Source organism: Dermacentor albipictus, chromosome 5 (genome assembly GCF_038994185.2).
Source record: "Dermacentor albipictus isolate Rhodes 1998 colony chromosome 5, USDA_Dalb.pri_finalv2, whole genome shotgun sequence".
NCBI lineage: Eukaryota > Metazoa > Arthropoda > Arachnida > Ixodida > Ixodidae > Dermacentor > Dermacentor albipictus.
The window spans coordinates 38,576,961-38,595,544 of record NC_091825.1 but is presented as its reverse complement, the minus strand read 5'-3'; the positions used below and the strand labels follow the sequence as shown (position 1 = coordinate 38,595,544).

Below are 18,584 nucleotides of genomic sequence, written 5' to 3'. Positions count from 1 at the left end.
CACAGAGGCATAGCCTCCCAATTTACAAACACCGTGATTTGTGCTCCCCGTTCACCCTTTCCTGCTACAGCCATGGGCAAATTGTGCCTCTGGCCCTTCTCCGCTGCGATTAAGCCCGAACGGAGACCAGAATACGTGCTTACAAGGTCGGACGTGCATGAAATTTGGTGGAAAGGCCCGCAAAAGTGGCTGATGAAGGTGATGCCCACGAAAGCGACTTGTCTATATTGAGACAATGTGGGACACCAAGTGTGAGCCACGCATTAGCGGCCTCCGAAAGAAAAGATATATGCAGGTTGGAAAGGAGTAAATGCTAAAATGATGGGTAGTCCATGTCACTGTGTAGCAGATGCCTGTGTCACCCGATTGCTTCGCAATGTAATTTGGGCATATTTAATGGTGACTGTTGCTGCAAAGAGGTGGCACGCTGTCCAATCTGTTTCCGCTGCTGGTTGTCGCTCGTTACTGGACCACCACGTGCGACGCAGGCAAGCATTACGCCTGTAGGTGGGTGGCTGAAAGTAGCGTAAGAGACCCGTGTATGTGAATGCTCACTGTTGCCATATTGTTCGTAGCCAATGTATAATGTATTGTCTGAACCTTATGTGGTGATTGGTTGCTGTTTAATTTCGATGTTATGTTACTTGGTTATGGTCGCCATGTTATGCTTCTCGACTGTGGCGGCCTGGTCAGTTGCATTGGGAAGCAGTCTCTCGAAGTAAGCATTCACTCCTGCAGCCTGCACAGCGACATAAGACTACCAATTTTCCTGCACCGTGATTCATGCTCCCCATTCACCCTTTCTTGCTGCAGCCATGGACAAATTGTGCCTCTGGCCTTTCTCGGCCGCGATTAGGCATGAACAGAGACTAGCATACGTGCTTACATAGTCCGATGCGTATGAAGTTGACAGCCACATGGTTGGAAAGGCCTGCAAAAGTAGCTGATGAAGGCGATGCCCACGAAAGCGACTTGTCCATATTGAGACAATGTGAGGCACCAAGTGTGAGCCACACATTAGCGGCCCCCGAAAGAAAAGAAACGTGCAGGTTGGAAAAGAGGGAACGGCTAAAATCCGGGGTAGTCCATGTCGCTGTGTAGGCTGCGGCAGCAGATGCCTGCGTCACCCGATTGCTTCGCAATGCAATTTGGGCATTTTTAACGTTGACTGTCACGGCTAACAGGTGGCATACTGTCCAAACTGTTTCCGCTGCTGGTTGTCGCTCGTTAACCTGACCACCACGTGTGACGACGACGGTGAGCCATTCACGAGCTCGCTTCAATGATTCCAGCGTATCTCGACATGCAAATTTTATTTCTACTATTGCACGAGAATGTACACTGCTTGTCGTCTGCCAATAAAGTCGCACGTTCTGTTCACTCATTTGTGGCTTGTTTGCATGGGCGTCAGTAGAGGCCCTTGGCAATCAGAACGCACCAGCTACGCGCCAGCGAAGGCATTGAGGCATGCCGCATATCCGGCAGGACAAGCACGGCGCGTGCAAGCGTACGCGACCGCCGAAAAGCAGCCATATTGGACTTTGTTCTAAATAAAAGTGTACTTCCGCTTCCGGATTGAGCTAAGTCATCTGGCGTGCACCTAAGTAAGTTCCATGCGCTGCCGCTGCTTATTTTTGAACCACCTCGAAAGGTAAAGTTTCCCTTCTCTAAGTTGGTTCTTTATTCTATGGCAGGTCGGAGTAGAAGGCGTGACGACGATAGCATGACAAAAGTCAGATCCCGAAGCTGGAATGACGACGATTGAACAACTACGACGACACCACTATGGCTATGAGGCAGCGAATGCATGACGACTATGTAATGAAGGTAAAGCGACCACTTTCTGCGTGACTAGTACTGGATCACAAAGCTCTAATGACGGCAGTGCAGTGACCACGACGGCATCACAACCATGAGCCTATACCTACTGTCCCAGTGGGTCGCGAACTTTGGCCAGTGGGTCGCGATAGAAGGCGTAACGAGGGTGGCATAATATTAAGATCACCTAGCTGGAGTGATGACAATGAAACGATCGCGACTGCATCGCTGCCTGGAGCATACAAGGTGCTTCACTTGAGCCAAACCTTACGAATACGCAACCGCTACGTGGCTGAACAGAACCAAGGTAAAAGTGTTTGCCGTCGCTCGGAGATACTCGGACTATTTTATGCATTCTGCCTAATCACGTAACAAGTCCTAAATATTTCATTAACTTTTCAACTCATATAATTACACGAAAAATGTCAATAAGAAAATTACAGGGCCACACGAAAAACTGCCGACAGCTTTCTGTTGCTCAACACATGCTACATAACAGTTCTTCCGAGCGCATGAGCAGCCCGCCAATTTACGCCAAGAGCCTGGAGTGGTCAGTCGCACGTCAATGTTGCAGGTATTCGCGGTCTTCTTACATGCTCACAAAAACAAGCCTAGGTACCACGTATAGAGCAGCAGGAAGCTTTATCGGGAGTTTTTTATGTAGCTGTACAATTTTCTCATCGTCACAATACATCTAAATATAACATTCGAGAATTTGATTGAATAATAAAGAATAATTGTGTAATTAGGCGGAATGCAAAATCATGAGACATTCCACTCTAATAAGGTGGACAACCAGCGAAGTTATTCAGCACATGACACAGACGTGACAAAATTTTCAACAAAGGTGCGAACTCATTTAATACGATTGTTATATACATTTGCTCGGACGACGGGACCGCCGCTCGGAGGAGCCGGAGGAAAGTACACACGCTTGACGTTTTGACAGGACGCCCACCACAGAAGAGCGGAAGGAGAAGAAAGTAGATACGCACGTGCTTAGAGCACCGACAAAGTGAGGGCCATGCGAATGTAGACATGGCTGACGCGGGAAAAGTGCAGTGTATGTTTCGATCAGTTTATTACCTTATACGAGTTCTATTTAGACCAAAGAGGTCAAACATTTTGGGAACTTGGTGCAGTGCTTGAAGTCTGCTTCACTTCCGCCACGGGTTGGCCCGGTATTGTACTATCTCCAGGATCAGCGCGCGGCTTTTCCACACGCAGAATAAAACTGCATGGACTCTAGTCATAAACAGCTTTGCTGTAATATCTGAGTATCCCCAAGCGACGGCAAACTTCATTACCTTGGTTCGGTTCCTCTACGTGGCATATGCATATATTTAGGATTTCGCTCAAGTTACTACGTAAAACACCCTGTATATTGTACTAATATGTACACAACTTGGGCCAGTGGGACCATAGAAGCTGGCAGAGAATGCTGATTGCATTAATAAACTTGACTTCAGTGACACAGTTTGTCACTACATTGCTTAAATAGTAATCGAATTACCGTTGACAGTCATCGTGAGATTGGTTGTGTCATAATTTTATTTATTTCCTTTAATCGACCTATGCTTCATTCTTCAGTTGTTTTGTAGCTCCTTTGCTAACCTCCAAGTTTCTGCCACTTATGTTAGGACCAGTTGACAGCAATGACTACTTTTCTCCACGATTGTGGTAAGCTCGCAGTCAGAAATTTGGAAATGCCTGTGGTATGCACGCCAACACATTTTTATTGCTCTGTCAATTTTCTCCTCATGATCAGGGTCTTCTTTGGGTAATTAACCTAAATGCACGTGCTTCTTTCTGCATGTAGTTCAGAGGCTGACTGGCGATCATGAATTCTTGTTCCTTTGTCAGGCCAGAGAGTGTAGTAGGGCGCCGACTAGTGCGGACGTGCAAACATCGGCTCCCGATATCATCAATGATTTCACGAGGTTATTCACCCGAAATCGAAGTGAATTGCATACCAACGAAAGCAGCAAGTTACACGGACTCTGTGCATACCGGATTTATTTCGGTGGGTGGACTCTTTCTCAACATTTCCTGCATTCGAATTCTCAACCTCGGCGTTCAAAGGAGGGTAGGCCTAGGCCTAAAACCGCAAGTCAGTCATTGCCGCCATGGAAATGGTCACCGGTGAGACAATATCGCCGGAAAACGAATGACCCGGGCTAGATTGCGGCATATAACCGCAAATCACGCAAGGGAAAGGCCACTCAACCACAAGGAGCAAGTTCAAGTACTCGTGGCAGACGAAGGGACGGCGGTCGCACCGCCGGAACGAAAAGCGCATACCAGCGCCTCGTCGCTACCTCGAGACTCCCTCATCTACCGAGGGACACGTTCCGTATAATCGTAAGACCCCGAGACGGTCTCAACGTGGCCAAATCTACACCAGTGCAGGTTGAGCAAGCCCTGGCAATGGCGGCAGCCCTGGCACCTCAAGACCTCACGGAAGACTCCACCTGCCCCAACGTAACTCAGAATATCTTCATCATCTGCACCCCCAGCGAACGTAATGCAAGAGCCTATGCCACGGTGCAACAAATTCGCATGAAAGATACTACGTATCGGGTCGCAGTATACCCGGCGCCACCCGATGATACCTGCAAAGGCGTAGTCGGAGGCATTGACCTCGAGCTCAACGACTCCCAACTCCGAGAACTAATCGTCACGAAACGCAACCCCAACGCCTTGGAGGTGAAGAGAATCAAGAACACCACAGCCGTGACAATCCTTTTCCAAGGAATACAAGTACCAAATTACATCTACTGCGGAGCAAGCATTGTTCGATACACACTCTTTCGCAGACACGCGGAAGTTTGCTACAACTGTGGCAACATCGGTCACCGGGCGGATGTCTGCCCTAACAACAGTACCACGTGGTGCCGGAAGTGTGGCCTCAAAATTCCAGCGGACGATCACCAGTGTTCCCCTCACTGCACCCTGTGTGGCGGACCGCACCCCACCGCCGATAAGGACTGCAAGCGCAAGTTTCAAGTCCCTTCGTGCGACAGAGACGCCGCCGCAGACGCAACCGATGCGGCCGTAGCCGCTCCCAAGGACCGAGCGGCGCCAGTCACAGTGACTCGAGCGCCACCTCGGGTATTCCCGTAGCGACCACAAGGAGTCGCTCGGTCACGCCGACACCCGAGCGCCGCAGCGCCCTCCGCAGCAGCCGCTCCCGCTCCAGGGGACGACGCAACAGCCGGTCCTGCTCTAGGGGGCGCCCTACATCCGGCTACACCGAACTGACGTGGGCCGACTGAGTACGAGGGAGACATCACCAGCAGCAGCAACGCGACGCTGCATCTACCAGACAGGTAATGCGGTCTTCATTGCCCGAGCATGAGAGCGAGAGAGTCACAGCCCTACGACAGGAACTAGCGGGTCTCCGGGCCACCATACAAGTGCTTACAGCGCAGCTTAATGACGCAAAGCAGCAAATTCAAAACCTGAAAGCTCCCAAACAAGCACCACCCCAGGAGACAAACGTGAAAGTTAGCACAGCCAAGCGCAAACCCCCTCCGCTCCCAGACACGGAAGAAGAGAGTAATGCACCGCAAGACACCCTAGGCGAAATTCTGCCCTCACGTGAGAGAACCTAGAAAGTATTCGTATCCTTACGAATCGTGTAGAGGTGGTCGAAAATAAAGTCGCCCTAAAAATTAAAAACAAAGCTAGTCAGCCACAACAAATGGACACGGCTACGCACCCTTCGGCGCCAATAAATTCCTCATAAAACCATCATGGCTAACACGACACGGGATACCTTAGAAATTTGGCAGTGGCATTGCGCTAGCTACGCGAAACGCAAATCCTCACTGCAATAGTACCTCAAAATTCAACCCAAAAAGCCGCACGTAATACTATTACAAGAAACCCTATGCGAAACCCTCACGCTCTCAGGGTACAGCCCCGTCTCCCAAAGAGGAGGGGACGCCAGGAGAGGCATCGCCACGCTCGTTAATAGAAAATTCGCGCATATCGTTCATAACGTTCTACCGAAAAACAGTCGCATCGAGGCGATCCTAATCGAGCTCGTACCTAACCGACTCTTAAAACAAAGCGTTTTTGTACTAAACGTCTACAGCTCCCCCGCGCACTACAAACAATCTTTCCACGCGATCCTTACTAAAGCCACATCATTGGCACGAAACTCATCGCTCGTTATCGCAGGGGACTTAAACGCCCCCCACCCGTCGTGGGGTTCCCCCCCCCCAATCAAACCTAGCGGCATTGACCTCTCGCGCGCGTTCGACGACCTGTCCCTCACCCTGGTGACGGACCACAGGTTCCCCACCAGATTGGGTACGTCGACCCAACGCGATACTACGCCGGACCTCACGTTACTCCGAAATGTAGCAAACTACACATGGATGAGTACGCAAGAAAACCTGGGCAGCGATCACTTCGTCGTACGCACAGAAATACCAAACACGGCGGCCCTACCCCGGTCTTTCAGCCTCACAGACTGGGATAGCTTCCGCCAGTTACGGAAGGAAGACACGAACATGTACGATTCCTTCGCAGAGCTCCTCTCTGCGATAAAGGGCGACGTAACTAGAGCTACGAAAACCATACAAACGGAAATGGAGGTCCCCAGGGTTGACCCTCACCTCGCACACTTACTCGAGGCCAAGGCCTCAATACTTGCGCGATGGAGAAAGCAAAGTCTCAACAGACGCCTGCGCAAAGCCGTCGCGATACTCTACCGAGACATCGAACAATACTGTACGGAGCTCACAAGACTCCAATGTCACGAACTTTGTTCGGCGGTCGACGGCCGCATGCAAACCGGAGGTAAGTGGAACCTCCTTAAACGCATGTTAGACGACAGCCAAGCAAAGGGTAATCAAAGCCACGTGCTAGACCGACTTTTACACTCACATGAAGAGAAAGGGGGAACAGAAGAGTCCTTCCTGGCAGAAATCGCCAAACGTTACCTTCCGCTAGGCGACGCTCACCCCAACGATTACCCGAGCATAAAGTGCGAAACCACTCCCGAATTAGACGCTGCCTTCACGGAAGCAGAAGTCCGAGAGGCGCTACACAACCTAAACAGCAGGTCGGCCTCAGGACCCGACGGGGTAACCAACCGAATGTTACGTAACTTAGATGACCAGGCCATTACACTACTCATTAAAGACATCAACCACGTGTGGGAAACAGGAGAGGTACCAACGCAATGGCGCACGGCCACGGTGGTCCTTATCCCAAAACCCGGCAAACCACTTAACGTCGACAATTTACGCCCTATCGCTCTTCCTTCATGCGTGAGTAAAGTAGCCGAGCACATCATTCAAAACCGAGTGTCACGCTACATTGAGGAGCACCAACTCCTCCCACACAACACGGTAGGGTTTCGACCCCACCTTTCCACGCAAGATGTCATGTTGCTCCTAAGAAGACAGGTCTTTGACGTTAAAACAAGAGACGTTCGAGGCATCCTCGCCCTCGATCTCACGAAAGCATTCGACACCGTCTCGCACCGCTTCATATTGGAGTCTGTGGCAAGCCTCGGCCTCGGCCAGAGATTTCAGGAGTACGTGCGCTCCTTCCTAAAAGACAGAGAAGCCCGACTGCGAGTCTCCCAACTTAAGTCGGACTGCTACACGCTGGGTTCTGTCGGAACACCGCAAGGCTCAGTCATCTCTCCATTACTATTTAACATACTGATGAAGGGACTCGCAGACAAACTACGAGACATCCTGAACGTAAATTGCGCTCTATATGCAGATGACATCACCATCTGGAGCCCGGGAGGCTCCCTGGCACACATGGTGCAGGCATTACAGTCTGCCCTAGATGGCACGGAGGAGTACCTACTAGACACAGGAATGCAACTATCCTCCAAGAAATCGGAACTCTTACTATATCGCAAGTCTTGCCAAGGAGTCCGATACCTAACTCCTCTAGACGAACTTCCAATCGCACTACATACAAGAGACGGACAACAGATTCCGCGAGTTGACCACATACGCATTCTTGGGCTCCTAATCGAAGCCACCGGATGCCACGGACACACGATGAAACGCTTAACCGCGAAAACCGAAAACATGATCAGACTCATCCACAGAGTCTCAGGGCGCAGGAAGGGTCTCTGCGAAGATAACCTTCTGCGCGTATACCACGCGTTCCTTATGAGCCATATTAATTACGTCACTTCTGCCCACAATTGGATGAAAACAAAAAAGACGAAACTAAACACTCTCATGCGCAAGAGCATCAAACAGGTCTTGGGCATTCCAGAAAGAGCACGTACAGCAAAGGTTGATCAGCTAGGCATGCACAACAACATCGACGAAGTGATCGAGGCTCAGGCTATGGCGCAAATACTCCGCCTATCCTCGTCCAAAGCCGGTAGACTAATTCTAAGCGAAGCTATTGTCTCCCCATCTCCCTATCTCGAGCACGCTGTTACCCTACCGAGTGAAATTAGAGAAAACTACAGAGTCTCACCGTTTCCCAGAAACGTCCACCCACTATACAACGTGGGTAGGCGCCGGGCCCGCGCCCGTGCGATTCTCGACCGCACCGACGCGGATCGTGAAGCCACCGCATTTGTGGAGGCGGCCCAGTACGGCAATACATCAACTTTCGCGATAGCAGTTGTGGACGGCAACGGAACGTTACGGTCATCGGCACCGGTTAAATCGACCACCAGTGCTAAAGCCAAACAGATAGCCGTAGCCATCGCCATGCCAGACCCCACATTTACCCATGTCCTCACGGATTCGCGTGCTGCAATTCGGGCTTACGAAAGCGGCAACGTATCGAAAGAGTTACCACATATACTACTAGCAAACTCAAAACAGTGCAAACGATGCCTCTCCTGGTTCCCCGCTCACATGGGGAAAGACGTCCACCCGCAAAAACCCCACCTTAATGAAACGGCCACGACCGTGCGCGAGAACTTGCCCGCCGCGACGGTCCCACGGCCTCCGAGGGGCTGGACATTCAGTTTAATGACCCGCTACTCACCTACCAAGAAATCACCTCACACTATCGAAAAGGCAGAATGAAATACCCGCTCCCGCACGCCAAACTCGAGCGTGCGCAGGCGGCCGCGTTTCGAATGCTGCAAACGGACTCGTATCCGTCACGCGGCCTATTAAGCCACTACAATTCAGAAATCCCGGCAAATTGCCCAGACTGCCCAGAACCCTATTGCTCACTCTCGCGCATGCTTTCGCAATGTACCGCGTTACCAGAGGGCCCTCTCTCCAGTGAGCCCGAATGGGAAGAAGCCCTCAAAAGCCCGGACCTCAAACTCCAACTCAAGGCCGTCCAGAAGGCCCAAGAACTGGCGGAGCGCTACCACGTTCCCGTCCCGACTTGGGCGTCGCCTACGGTTTTGGCCCAAGGAGCTCCCCGCGTGCGGTCTCCAACGGCTTAGACCCCTCGGGACCTCTATAAAGTTCTTGACTGACTGACTGACTGACTGACTGACTGTCAGGCCACTGAACATTATCTTTGTCATCTGCATTTTAAAAATCGATCCTGCTATTACACTTCTTTTTCTGTAAAAGTCCTCGATGATGTTAGAATTCTTCCCTGAGTTATATTGTATAAATAAGCTTTTAGGTGCCTAAGAGGGAACCAGTTGCAAGTTGTGCACCGTAATGCGATTTCGGCTAAATTCTGTGGGTAAAAGTGCAAATCTCATACGATTATGGGAAGCAAGTTGTAGTGTGGAATCCTACAATTTTTTCACTACTTGGTTTCGTTATATGGGCAACTAAGTGCAAATACACGGGTGTTTTCGCATTTCACCCGGTACAAAGCGCAGCCGCCACAGCTGCGATCGAAGCTGCAACCATGACCTTAGCAGATCAACGCCAAAGACAGAGCGAGAAAGGCAAAAGAACTACAACTAGGTTAACCAGGAAATAACTCCAGTTTACTGCTGGGCAGTATCGAAGATACATGTATCTCAGATACTACTTGGGTATCTTTGTCTATCATAATACGTCTGGAAAGACATGCATAATTTCTGATGCATGAAATAATGTATCAGCCAAGTCTTGTATCTGAATATGCAAGACACGGTTATCGTAACGTCACCGTGCGAAACTATACACGGTGGCTGAACTCCGTTTCTCAATTTGATACTCCTGTCACTAAGCCACCCGAATTTCCAGATGTGAATTTTCTATTGTCTGGACTTAACAGGTGACTGAATACTTCATTGCTTAAATGTCATTGCTACTGCTAGTGCCGCCTGTATAGTTTTTCTACGTACTCACTGTGATTGTGTGATACGTACCAGCCTTTCTATTTTACTTGGATGCATTTTTAATTTTTAGCTCACTCTTAATATTCTTACCGTCACAAATCAACAGCTAATAAGAACTATGAGTTGCAGTAGCGTAAATAGCAACAATATCCTACCACGCTTTGTGCCACTAGACTACATATGAAACTTTCCTGGGCTGCATAAGTAGTCTCGGACAAAAAAAGTCGTAGTAGGATCGCACTTTAATGAATATGTCGCTAAAGTACGCTTTACGCCAGCTGAGAAGCATATGAGAAGTATATGAGACGTATATAAGAAGTATATGAAAGGTCATTGCAGCTTTATTTCCTCCGTTGCTTCTCATCACCACAAGGCGTTAACAAGCCGTTTTCAACAAGGGAAGCAGCCACCCGTTTACCAGCTCCTATCCAGACGTCAACGCAGCGTGGAAACCTACTCCTGACGGTTCCCAAAAAAGGCCACAACCCCACCATTACCTAGCAGCCTGAGCTAAGCATGAAAGTGTGACCCTATTCAATGGTACCAAACAATGACGGCAACCTCGGAGCAGCAGTTGATTAGCCGATTACCATGAGGCAATCCACTACCCATCGGTCAACACGTATCTTTGAGGTCAACGCAGCGTGCACATGGATTCTGAACGGGTCCACAAGAGGCCACCAAGCCCACCATTACCTGACAGCCTGAACTAAGGATGAAAAGAGGGGCCCCATCCAAGGCGATCAAGTAACGACGGTGACACTGTATGCGCAGGTTGCCGTCCTGCCACATATCCATACCATCGGGCTTCGGATGCGGAGTTACTGCGGAATGTTGCGAGGTATGGGCGTGGTATCGCAGCGGAATCGACGATTGTGATTTGCTCCTGGGCATTCTTCATATTTCCTAATCGACTGGCCTAGAGAAGACGACGGTAATGAAAGCACAGACTTCTCGTACAGTGGACGGAGGGTCCTGTTGTGAACACGTATGTTTACTTTGCTCATGCCGGGAGTGGGCGTTCGTACTGGAGCCGTGTAATTATGCTAGTAAACCCCTTTTCCTTCGTTTTGTACAACCTGACGTAGCAGTCAATGGGCTTGGTGGATTCCTTGCCATAGCGCCACCTTAAGTCAGAACAGCTGTCTCTGTACAAGATGCGTCACAAAAACTGCCGTTACCAGTGTTGCTGCACATCTTTCCGGTGATAAGGTGTTGCGTAAACAATACGTTTACGGACGAGGCAAAACTCCGCAGCGGTATTTGGGCCATCGTGCAGAGGCGTTTTATTGACGTTCTTGTAATTAGACGGTGACCTGCTAGCTGGTCGGCAAGGGGTCACGGCATCAAATCCCGGCCATGGCGGCCGCGTTTCGATGAGGGCAAAATGCAGAAACGCTCGCGTGCTGTCCATTGGGTGCACGTTAAAGAATCCTAGGTGGCGATCAATATTAAACCGCTGTCATCCGCTATGGCGCACCTCGTAATCAGACCGTGGTTATGGCACGTGAAACCCGGGATTTTAATTTTTTCTAGTCAACTAGCTGTGCAGCGACTCCCAACAATTACAAAAGCGACAGCAAAAATGAGCGCACTGAAAGCCTATAGCGAGGTTTCATCCTAAGCAGCTAAAGGAACCCCGAAGAATTGTTTCTCAGCTAATAAAAATATAAATTTAGCAAGAAAGGCATATTTCAATATACTCACAGACCTTTTATTGAAATGAAGCAAGGCTTGTCGGAGTTTCCAAGCAAACATTTTTAAGCACACCCGTTTGCCGCTACATTCTATTATAGACCTATAAGAAAAAGCTTGCGTATCTATTGAACTATCTTGAGATACGAATAGAAAGTATTGTATCGAATACAATATTTGCAGTAGTATCCTGTGTCGCATCATGATTCATTTACAAAGTAACTTTCCCAGCTTTGCTCCAGTTCGCTACCATGTACCAGGGGAGGGAGAAAGGCATAATATAGATGAGAAAAAAATACTAAAAGAAAAGCATACAATACAGAACTGTTTATACGGGCGATGTCGCACAGTAAGAGAAGGCGCTACATAGTGTTACACAGCATTAACCTCTCACTATTACATTTTAAGTCACACGGTGCACAGTAACATTTTGTCACATAGACCGGTCCAAAGCTACTACGCTATCACGGGGGGAGATGACGCATAGTATTCTTACAATCATGTACTACTTCGATAATGGTGTTAAAAGGTTTTGTCAGTGGTCTTCCCTACTACAAAGCCGGTGCTCATTGCCTAACCGTTCTAAACTCCCGTCAAGTTAAGGCAAGTTCTAGTTCACTGATTTTTATGCAGATCTCAGTAGTGCCCTACTAGTGCGCACAGCGTTGTGTCGCGGAACCCATCTCCGTCATTGAAATTTAGCGCTAATAATCTCCTGTTGCATGTTTTCCTATTGGACTTATTCGTGCTCGTGAAAGTAGTGCTGAGCAAGCGGAAGGACGACGTTTTTTTATTCAAATGCTTATAACCCATACGCACTCACGAACCTCTTTAGTTATATAGCGGACGATACCCACACACACAGCCACACATTTAGTACGGATGTTTGGAAAACAATGACAACGGGAACTCCCACGCGAGTTAGAATTTCGGCAAGTGGCGGTTCTATGTAACTGCGACCTTGCGTATGCGACCATTCTTGGCCAGTACCTCAGAAAATCTGCTCGACAGGGCATATGCGCAAATAGAAAAGCAAAAGAACTAAATGATTTGCAGTACGTTCACTCTATTCCATTTGCTCCACTTCATGCAAAAATTTCCGCCAATAGCGTACGTTAACAAGGCAAGTAAAGTAAAAAAGAAAACTTCGCTTGACACTAATTTCCACGTAAGCGTGAGATTCTGAATTTTTCTCGGCCAGTTAGATACAAAACAAACGTGTGCAAAGCCGGCAGATGACAGTCTTATAGCACATGGCATGCGCCTACACCGGCATTTGATCATGGCGGGACGGTGCACGCAAACCACTCTGCTTCCACACAGCATTAGTAACTTAAGCAAGGTTTTGCGGCGCAACCGTACTCCGAGTGGTGGAGTCCTTGCACGTGCTTTGTAGGCCACAGGAGGCAACATGATAGATGACGCGGAAAATCCTTTCTGCATTCCCAAAAAGTTGTGGGCAAGTGTCTCTGCTCACTCCCTCAATGGCGGCACGATGGGATTCATTGTCGGTATTAGTGCGGTACACGTTCTTTTTTTTTGACGTAATAAGGGTAACGCAATAGCTCTGAAGACGAACACTCAAGATATATCCAGTATGTGTTCACCGCATGCCATGGTTTTTCTACGGCTAGGATTGTATCGTCACAGGTTTGATTTGTTCCTCTACCATTGGGTAAAAATTCGAAAAACCCCTCCAAAAGAAGGCGCAAAGACAAGCTCGTTATTTCTTCGGATGCTCCGCACTCACTCGTGGTCATGAGGCGATAGAACCTGTTGGCATAGTCACGCATGCGATCCGGTTTCCAGTTGGGGCTGTCATTGAGAGGCTGCTTCGCTTCTTTATTCGGACGAATGGGATGGATGTACACGATGCCTAGGTGCCGACACGCCACTAGCCACCAGCCTACTTTTTCTGCAAACGGCGTGCACAGAACCTTTGCCAAGACGTGTCGGCCACAGACGAAATCCGTGTGTGGGCTGTGCACAAAGAAACGGCATCAACATATCAGTAAATTCAACATTCAATAAAATTCAGATATCCTAGTGCTGACACTTACAAAACTATACCATTGATTGTTAGTCATCCAAGGACGAATGCATGGCTAAAAAATGAAGGTTACTTTACGACCTATTTTCTCTCCTATTGTCAGAACGTCGCAACCGATTTCAACAATTTTTAGCTATCTTTTATCTTCGGCTGGAAGTGAACGCAGTTCTTGTATTTAAAGTCTTAGATAGCCATGTCCACTCATCCCCCTCTTATTAGTTTACAGGAACTTCCGTTAATTCTTGGCAACGTAAAAGCCAATAAACTTGGCAATACCAATGGGCTATGAATTTGAGAGTTTCGTGAACCCTTTTTTGTAAGCAAACATGTTCTGTCTTCACTTTTAAGCGATGCAATTTCTTCTGGTACAATTCCCACTCAACTAAACCGCTATTCTTCTCCCCTTGCGCAGAAGTGGAGCACGTAACACGATAAGGAATTATAGGTCTATCCATTATTTCTAGCAAATCCCAAGTTCTAGAAAACTACCTATGAACTATTACGAGGGGCTCCCTAAACAAGCACAAGGGTATTTCACTGCAGCAGCATGGTTTCATACCTACTACAGGCACACAACTTCCTCTCGAGGATTTTGCAGATTTTTTAAACTCTTCTCTGGAAGAGAATGAGTGCCTGTGCTTATTTATCGACGTCTGCAAAGAATTTGACAGCGAATGCCATCAACTGTGACCGTAGAAACTTTCTTTGCTAGAACTGCGAGGTTCCTTCCTACTGTGCTTACGCATTCATTAAAACACAGACGCCAACGTGTTTGGTTAGGACCGTTTCAAAGGGCCTTTTCAGTGATGAAGTCTGGAGTACCCCAAGGATATACACCCCGTTTTTATCTATTTACGTCAACTACTTGAGAGCTGCGGTACCAATGATTGTTTTTCATTAGGCTGACGACACCCTTCCGGTATTCCGGGCAACCAACTGTTCAGATGCGATTTCTTTGCTTCAACTTGGGAGGACGTTTAGAATGATTCGCTGCTAACCTCATCAGTGCAAACATGTCGAAAACGCAGCCCATGTGACTTGTAATACAATAAAGAAAGTGCATTCAGGTCATGGATTATTCCTACACAGGCCCGATTGTTCTACTTGCACTTGTTGCCCCATTACTTACACGCGTTTCAAATATTTTGGCACAAGTTGCTTGGAACTCGCATCCAGAATAGGTTTTCTGTAAACTGATTGGTTTCTCGGGTACTCTACAGAATCCACTACAACATGAAATTTTCTGTCGGAAAAGCGATTTCTGATGTTATCGCTGCGGTATGCAACTACAGTTTTTAAGTATTGTTCCGCGCGCTGTCAAAATCAACTGAATTCAATTTTTCGCTTGCTGCTAAAGACCATCTCATATGACCTTCGTTTCAAAATAAACATTCAAAACATGGAATTTGCCTGATTTCAACAGCTTGTTACTGGAAACCATAGTTCTGAAGCATCGTTGACACAGTTCATAAAAAAATATTGTTTTGTCCTTCCCGCTCCCTGTGACCTGAAATGAATGAATATTTGATGTTTACTGGCGCGAGGGCCAGATGTGGTCAAAGAGCGCCATGCTAATGTTTGAGTTCGCAGTGCCTGATGGGTTCCATGATCTTAATGTGCCATGACTGTAAAGGGGCCTAAAAGAGTTGATGTAAATACCATAAAATGTATGGGTAATAAAATTATGGGAATGACTATTGGCGTGTACTATGGATATTAAAATGCATTCAGAAAGAATAATGCAATATATAAAATATGTGATTGTCTAGATGTAAAAAATTGTCTAGAGCACTACTGCCTCATCGGGGCCCAGAAACCCAAGGGCCTAGAGGCATGTGCTATACAGAGAATCTATCCTAGCGATATCCTCTGGAAAGAAGATGCGCTACGAAATGAATGGACTTGTAACATGTAGCACAACATCTTTTAAGAAAGCGAGGACTGCTTTGGTCTTTAAAAGGGGTTCTACACCAAGTAACATGGCCGGATGCAGAGGGACGTGATGGCTGTATGCAAAAGAAAATGTTTTCTCCTGTCTCTTTCGGCTTCCCGGCACTCCAGGAAGACGTGGAGGACGGAAAGCCTGTCGCCACATCTACCCCAGGTTGGTGGCTCGTTACCGGTCAGGAGAAAGTTATGAGTGCCGAATGTGTGTCCTATTCTTAGTCTAGTGAACAGGACGTCTGTTCTTCGTGTTTTCGGTGTTGGGTGCCAGAAACCTAACTTAGGCTTAATTACGTGAAGCTTATTACTCGTTTCTGCGTCCCACAAGCGTTGCCAGTGGCTTCGCAGTTTGTTTTGAGGAAAGGCTTCATGTCTGTGGCAGGGACTGCGGCAGAACGAATACCCTGCGATGCCATTGATTTCTCCATCTCGTGAGCAAGCACATTTCCCTCGACTCCTCTATGGCCAGGAACCCAACATAATACTATATGTCTATGTGATAAGTACATGTTACATAAGTGTGTGTAGAGTTCATTGAAGACATGATTTGTATCTTTTTTGTGAAGAAATGACTGCTTTACAAGGCTTAATGAGTCTGTGAATATGATTGCTCTGTCAAGTTTTAGTTTCTTTGTGTGTTTTACCGCAGACAGTACTGCATACGCTTCTGCAGTGAAGATACTTGTTTGGGGGTTGAACACGTCACATTCAGAAAAAGAGGGACCAAGGGCAGCGTAAGATACGCCACCATATGATTTTGACGCGTCTGTGTAGGATTTGCAGCAGCAGTACTTTAATTGGAGTTCACGGAAATGCATAGCGATTTCGAGGTCTGGAGCAGGCTTTGTGACCTCTACAAAGGATGTGTCACAGTCTACCACCTGCCACTCCCAGGGTGGTAATAACTTAGCTGGAGGCATTAGGCGATGTTCGAGAACTGGGACATCCATTTCCGTGCTAAGTACTCTTGCACGCAGTGAGAAAGGAAGTCATATAGAGAGTCCATTCCAAAAAGTGTTTCACACGTCAAGTCGTTAACGGTTGTGAAACACGGATGTTCCTTATTAGAGCGAACCTTGAGAAAACACGTTAAGCTGATGTATGTTCTCTGAAAATGGAGAGACCACCCTTCTGACTGGACCTATAGACTTTCTACAGGGCTTGTTCTAAATGCGCCAGTGGCCAGGCGGATACCGAGATGGTGAACGGGGCCTTAAATCTTAAGCGCGCTCGGGGCGGCAGAGTGATATACAACGGCACCATAGTCTAATCTTGATCAAACTAGGCCCCTGTAAACATTCAGTAAACACTTGCTGTCGCTACCACATGTTGTGTGGGGTAGGATTTTAAGTAAATTCATTGATTTTAGACACTTTGGTTCAAGACATTTTATATGTGAGATGAAAGTAAGCCTCGAGTGAAGTATTACACCTAGGAATTAGTGTTCATTGCTCGCAGATATTTGTTGTCCGCCCAGTTCTACGCAAGGATCTGGGACTAGACCTCTCTTTCTCGTAAAGAGAACACAAGAGCTTTTCTGGGGGTTGATTTTAAATACATTTTGGTCTGCCCACTTGGACACATTGATTAAGCCCTACTGTACCTGTCTTTCACAGACTGTAAGGTTGCAGGATTTGAAACCTATCTGTATATCGTCTACGTAGACGCAACAAAAAATGGCTGGTGGCAGTGAAGAACAAAGTGTGTTCATCTCAACAATAAAGAGAGTGCCATTGAGTACTCCTCCCTGGGGTACGCGATAGTACGTTTCCGATTTTCACGCGGAAGATACGATTTCACAAATACGTTTCAATTATGTTCAGCATATTTCCACGTATACCCATTTCCGACAGGTCTCGCACGATCCCGTAACGCCATGCCGTGTCATACACTTTCTCCATGTCGAGGAATATCGGTAGGAAAAACTGTCGATGTATAAATGCATCGCGGATATTTCCTTCAATGCGCGCAAGATGATCGGTTGTCGACCGCCCTTCTCTGAAGCCCCACTGATAAGGATTGAGCATACTGTTGAGCTCAAGGAAATGTATAAGTCGGCGATTTATAATCTTTTTCAGAAAGCATACACACACAATTTGTTAGAGCTGTCGGACGATAACTTGCCGCCAAGGAAGGGTCTTTTCCTAGCTTCAGAACAGGTACTATGACAGCTTCCTTCCATGTGGATGCCAGGTATCCCGCAGCCCAAATTATATTAAAAAGTGCGAGTAGTGTGACTTGTGTGTCAGTGTGTAAGTTTCTTATGTCATACATGGCCTGTCAGGTCCCGGTGCAGAGCTTTTGCATGTGTTCAAGGCGGCTCTCAGCTCGGCAATACTAAAAGGCCGGTTATACGGTTCATTCTGTCTAAATTTCGCGTGATTGGCTTTCGTTCCTCTATTTCTCTATGTTTAAGGAAGGATTGGGAATAGTGGATTGAGCTCGACACACGCTCAAAGTGCTCCCCTAGGGTGTCTGCCTGTTCTTCTAAGCTATTTACTTGATCGTTCACCAAAGGCAACGGATTTATTTGCTTCTTTTTTAGCTTCTTTACACCATTCCACACTTTCGCCTCCTGTAAGAACTGATACCTGAAAGGAACCTCACGCAGCTCTCTCTCTTCGCCTGACGCCATATGCGCCTTCCCTGTGACTTTATGTGTTTAAATTCAATAAGATTTTCTGCATTCGACGACCTACGCAATATTCCCCATTGTTATTCTGTCGCTTTAGGGCATTTTACAGTCATCATTCCCCCAGGGAACACGTCTTTTAGGTGAACCACCATTTGTTTGCGCGATAAACTTTTCAGCAGCATCAATAATAAGAGCGG

General features: G+C 47.6%; 1 protein-coding gene across 1 annotated transcript in view; it reads right to left on the bottom strand.

Annotated features, from left to right (window-relative positions):
* Positions 1–18,584, bottom strand: part of LOC135909528 (decapping and exoribonuclease protein-like) — a 67,873-nt gene that overhangs the window by 26,633 nt on the left and 22,656 nt on the right. The window contains exon 2 of the mRNA XM_065441508.2: positions 13,509–13,738. Coding sequence (XP_065297580.1) covers positions 13,509–13,738 — 230 coding nt within the window. The remainder of the gene's footprint in view (positions 1–13,508; positions 13,739–18,584) is intronic.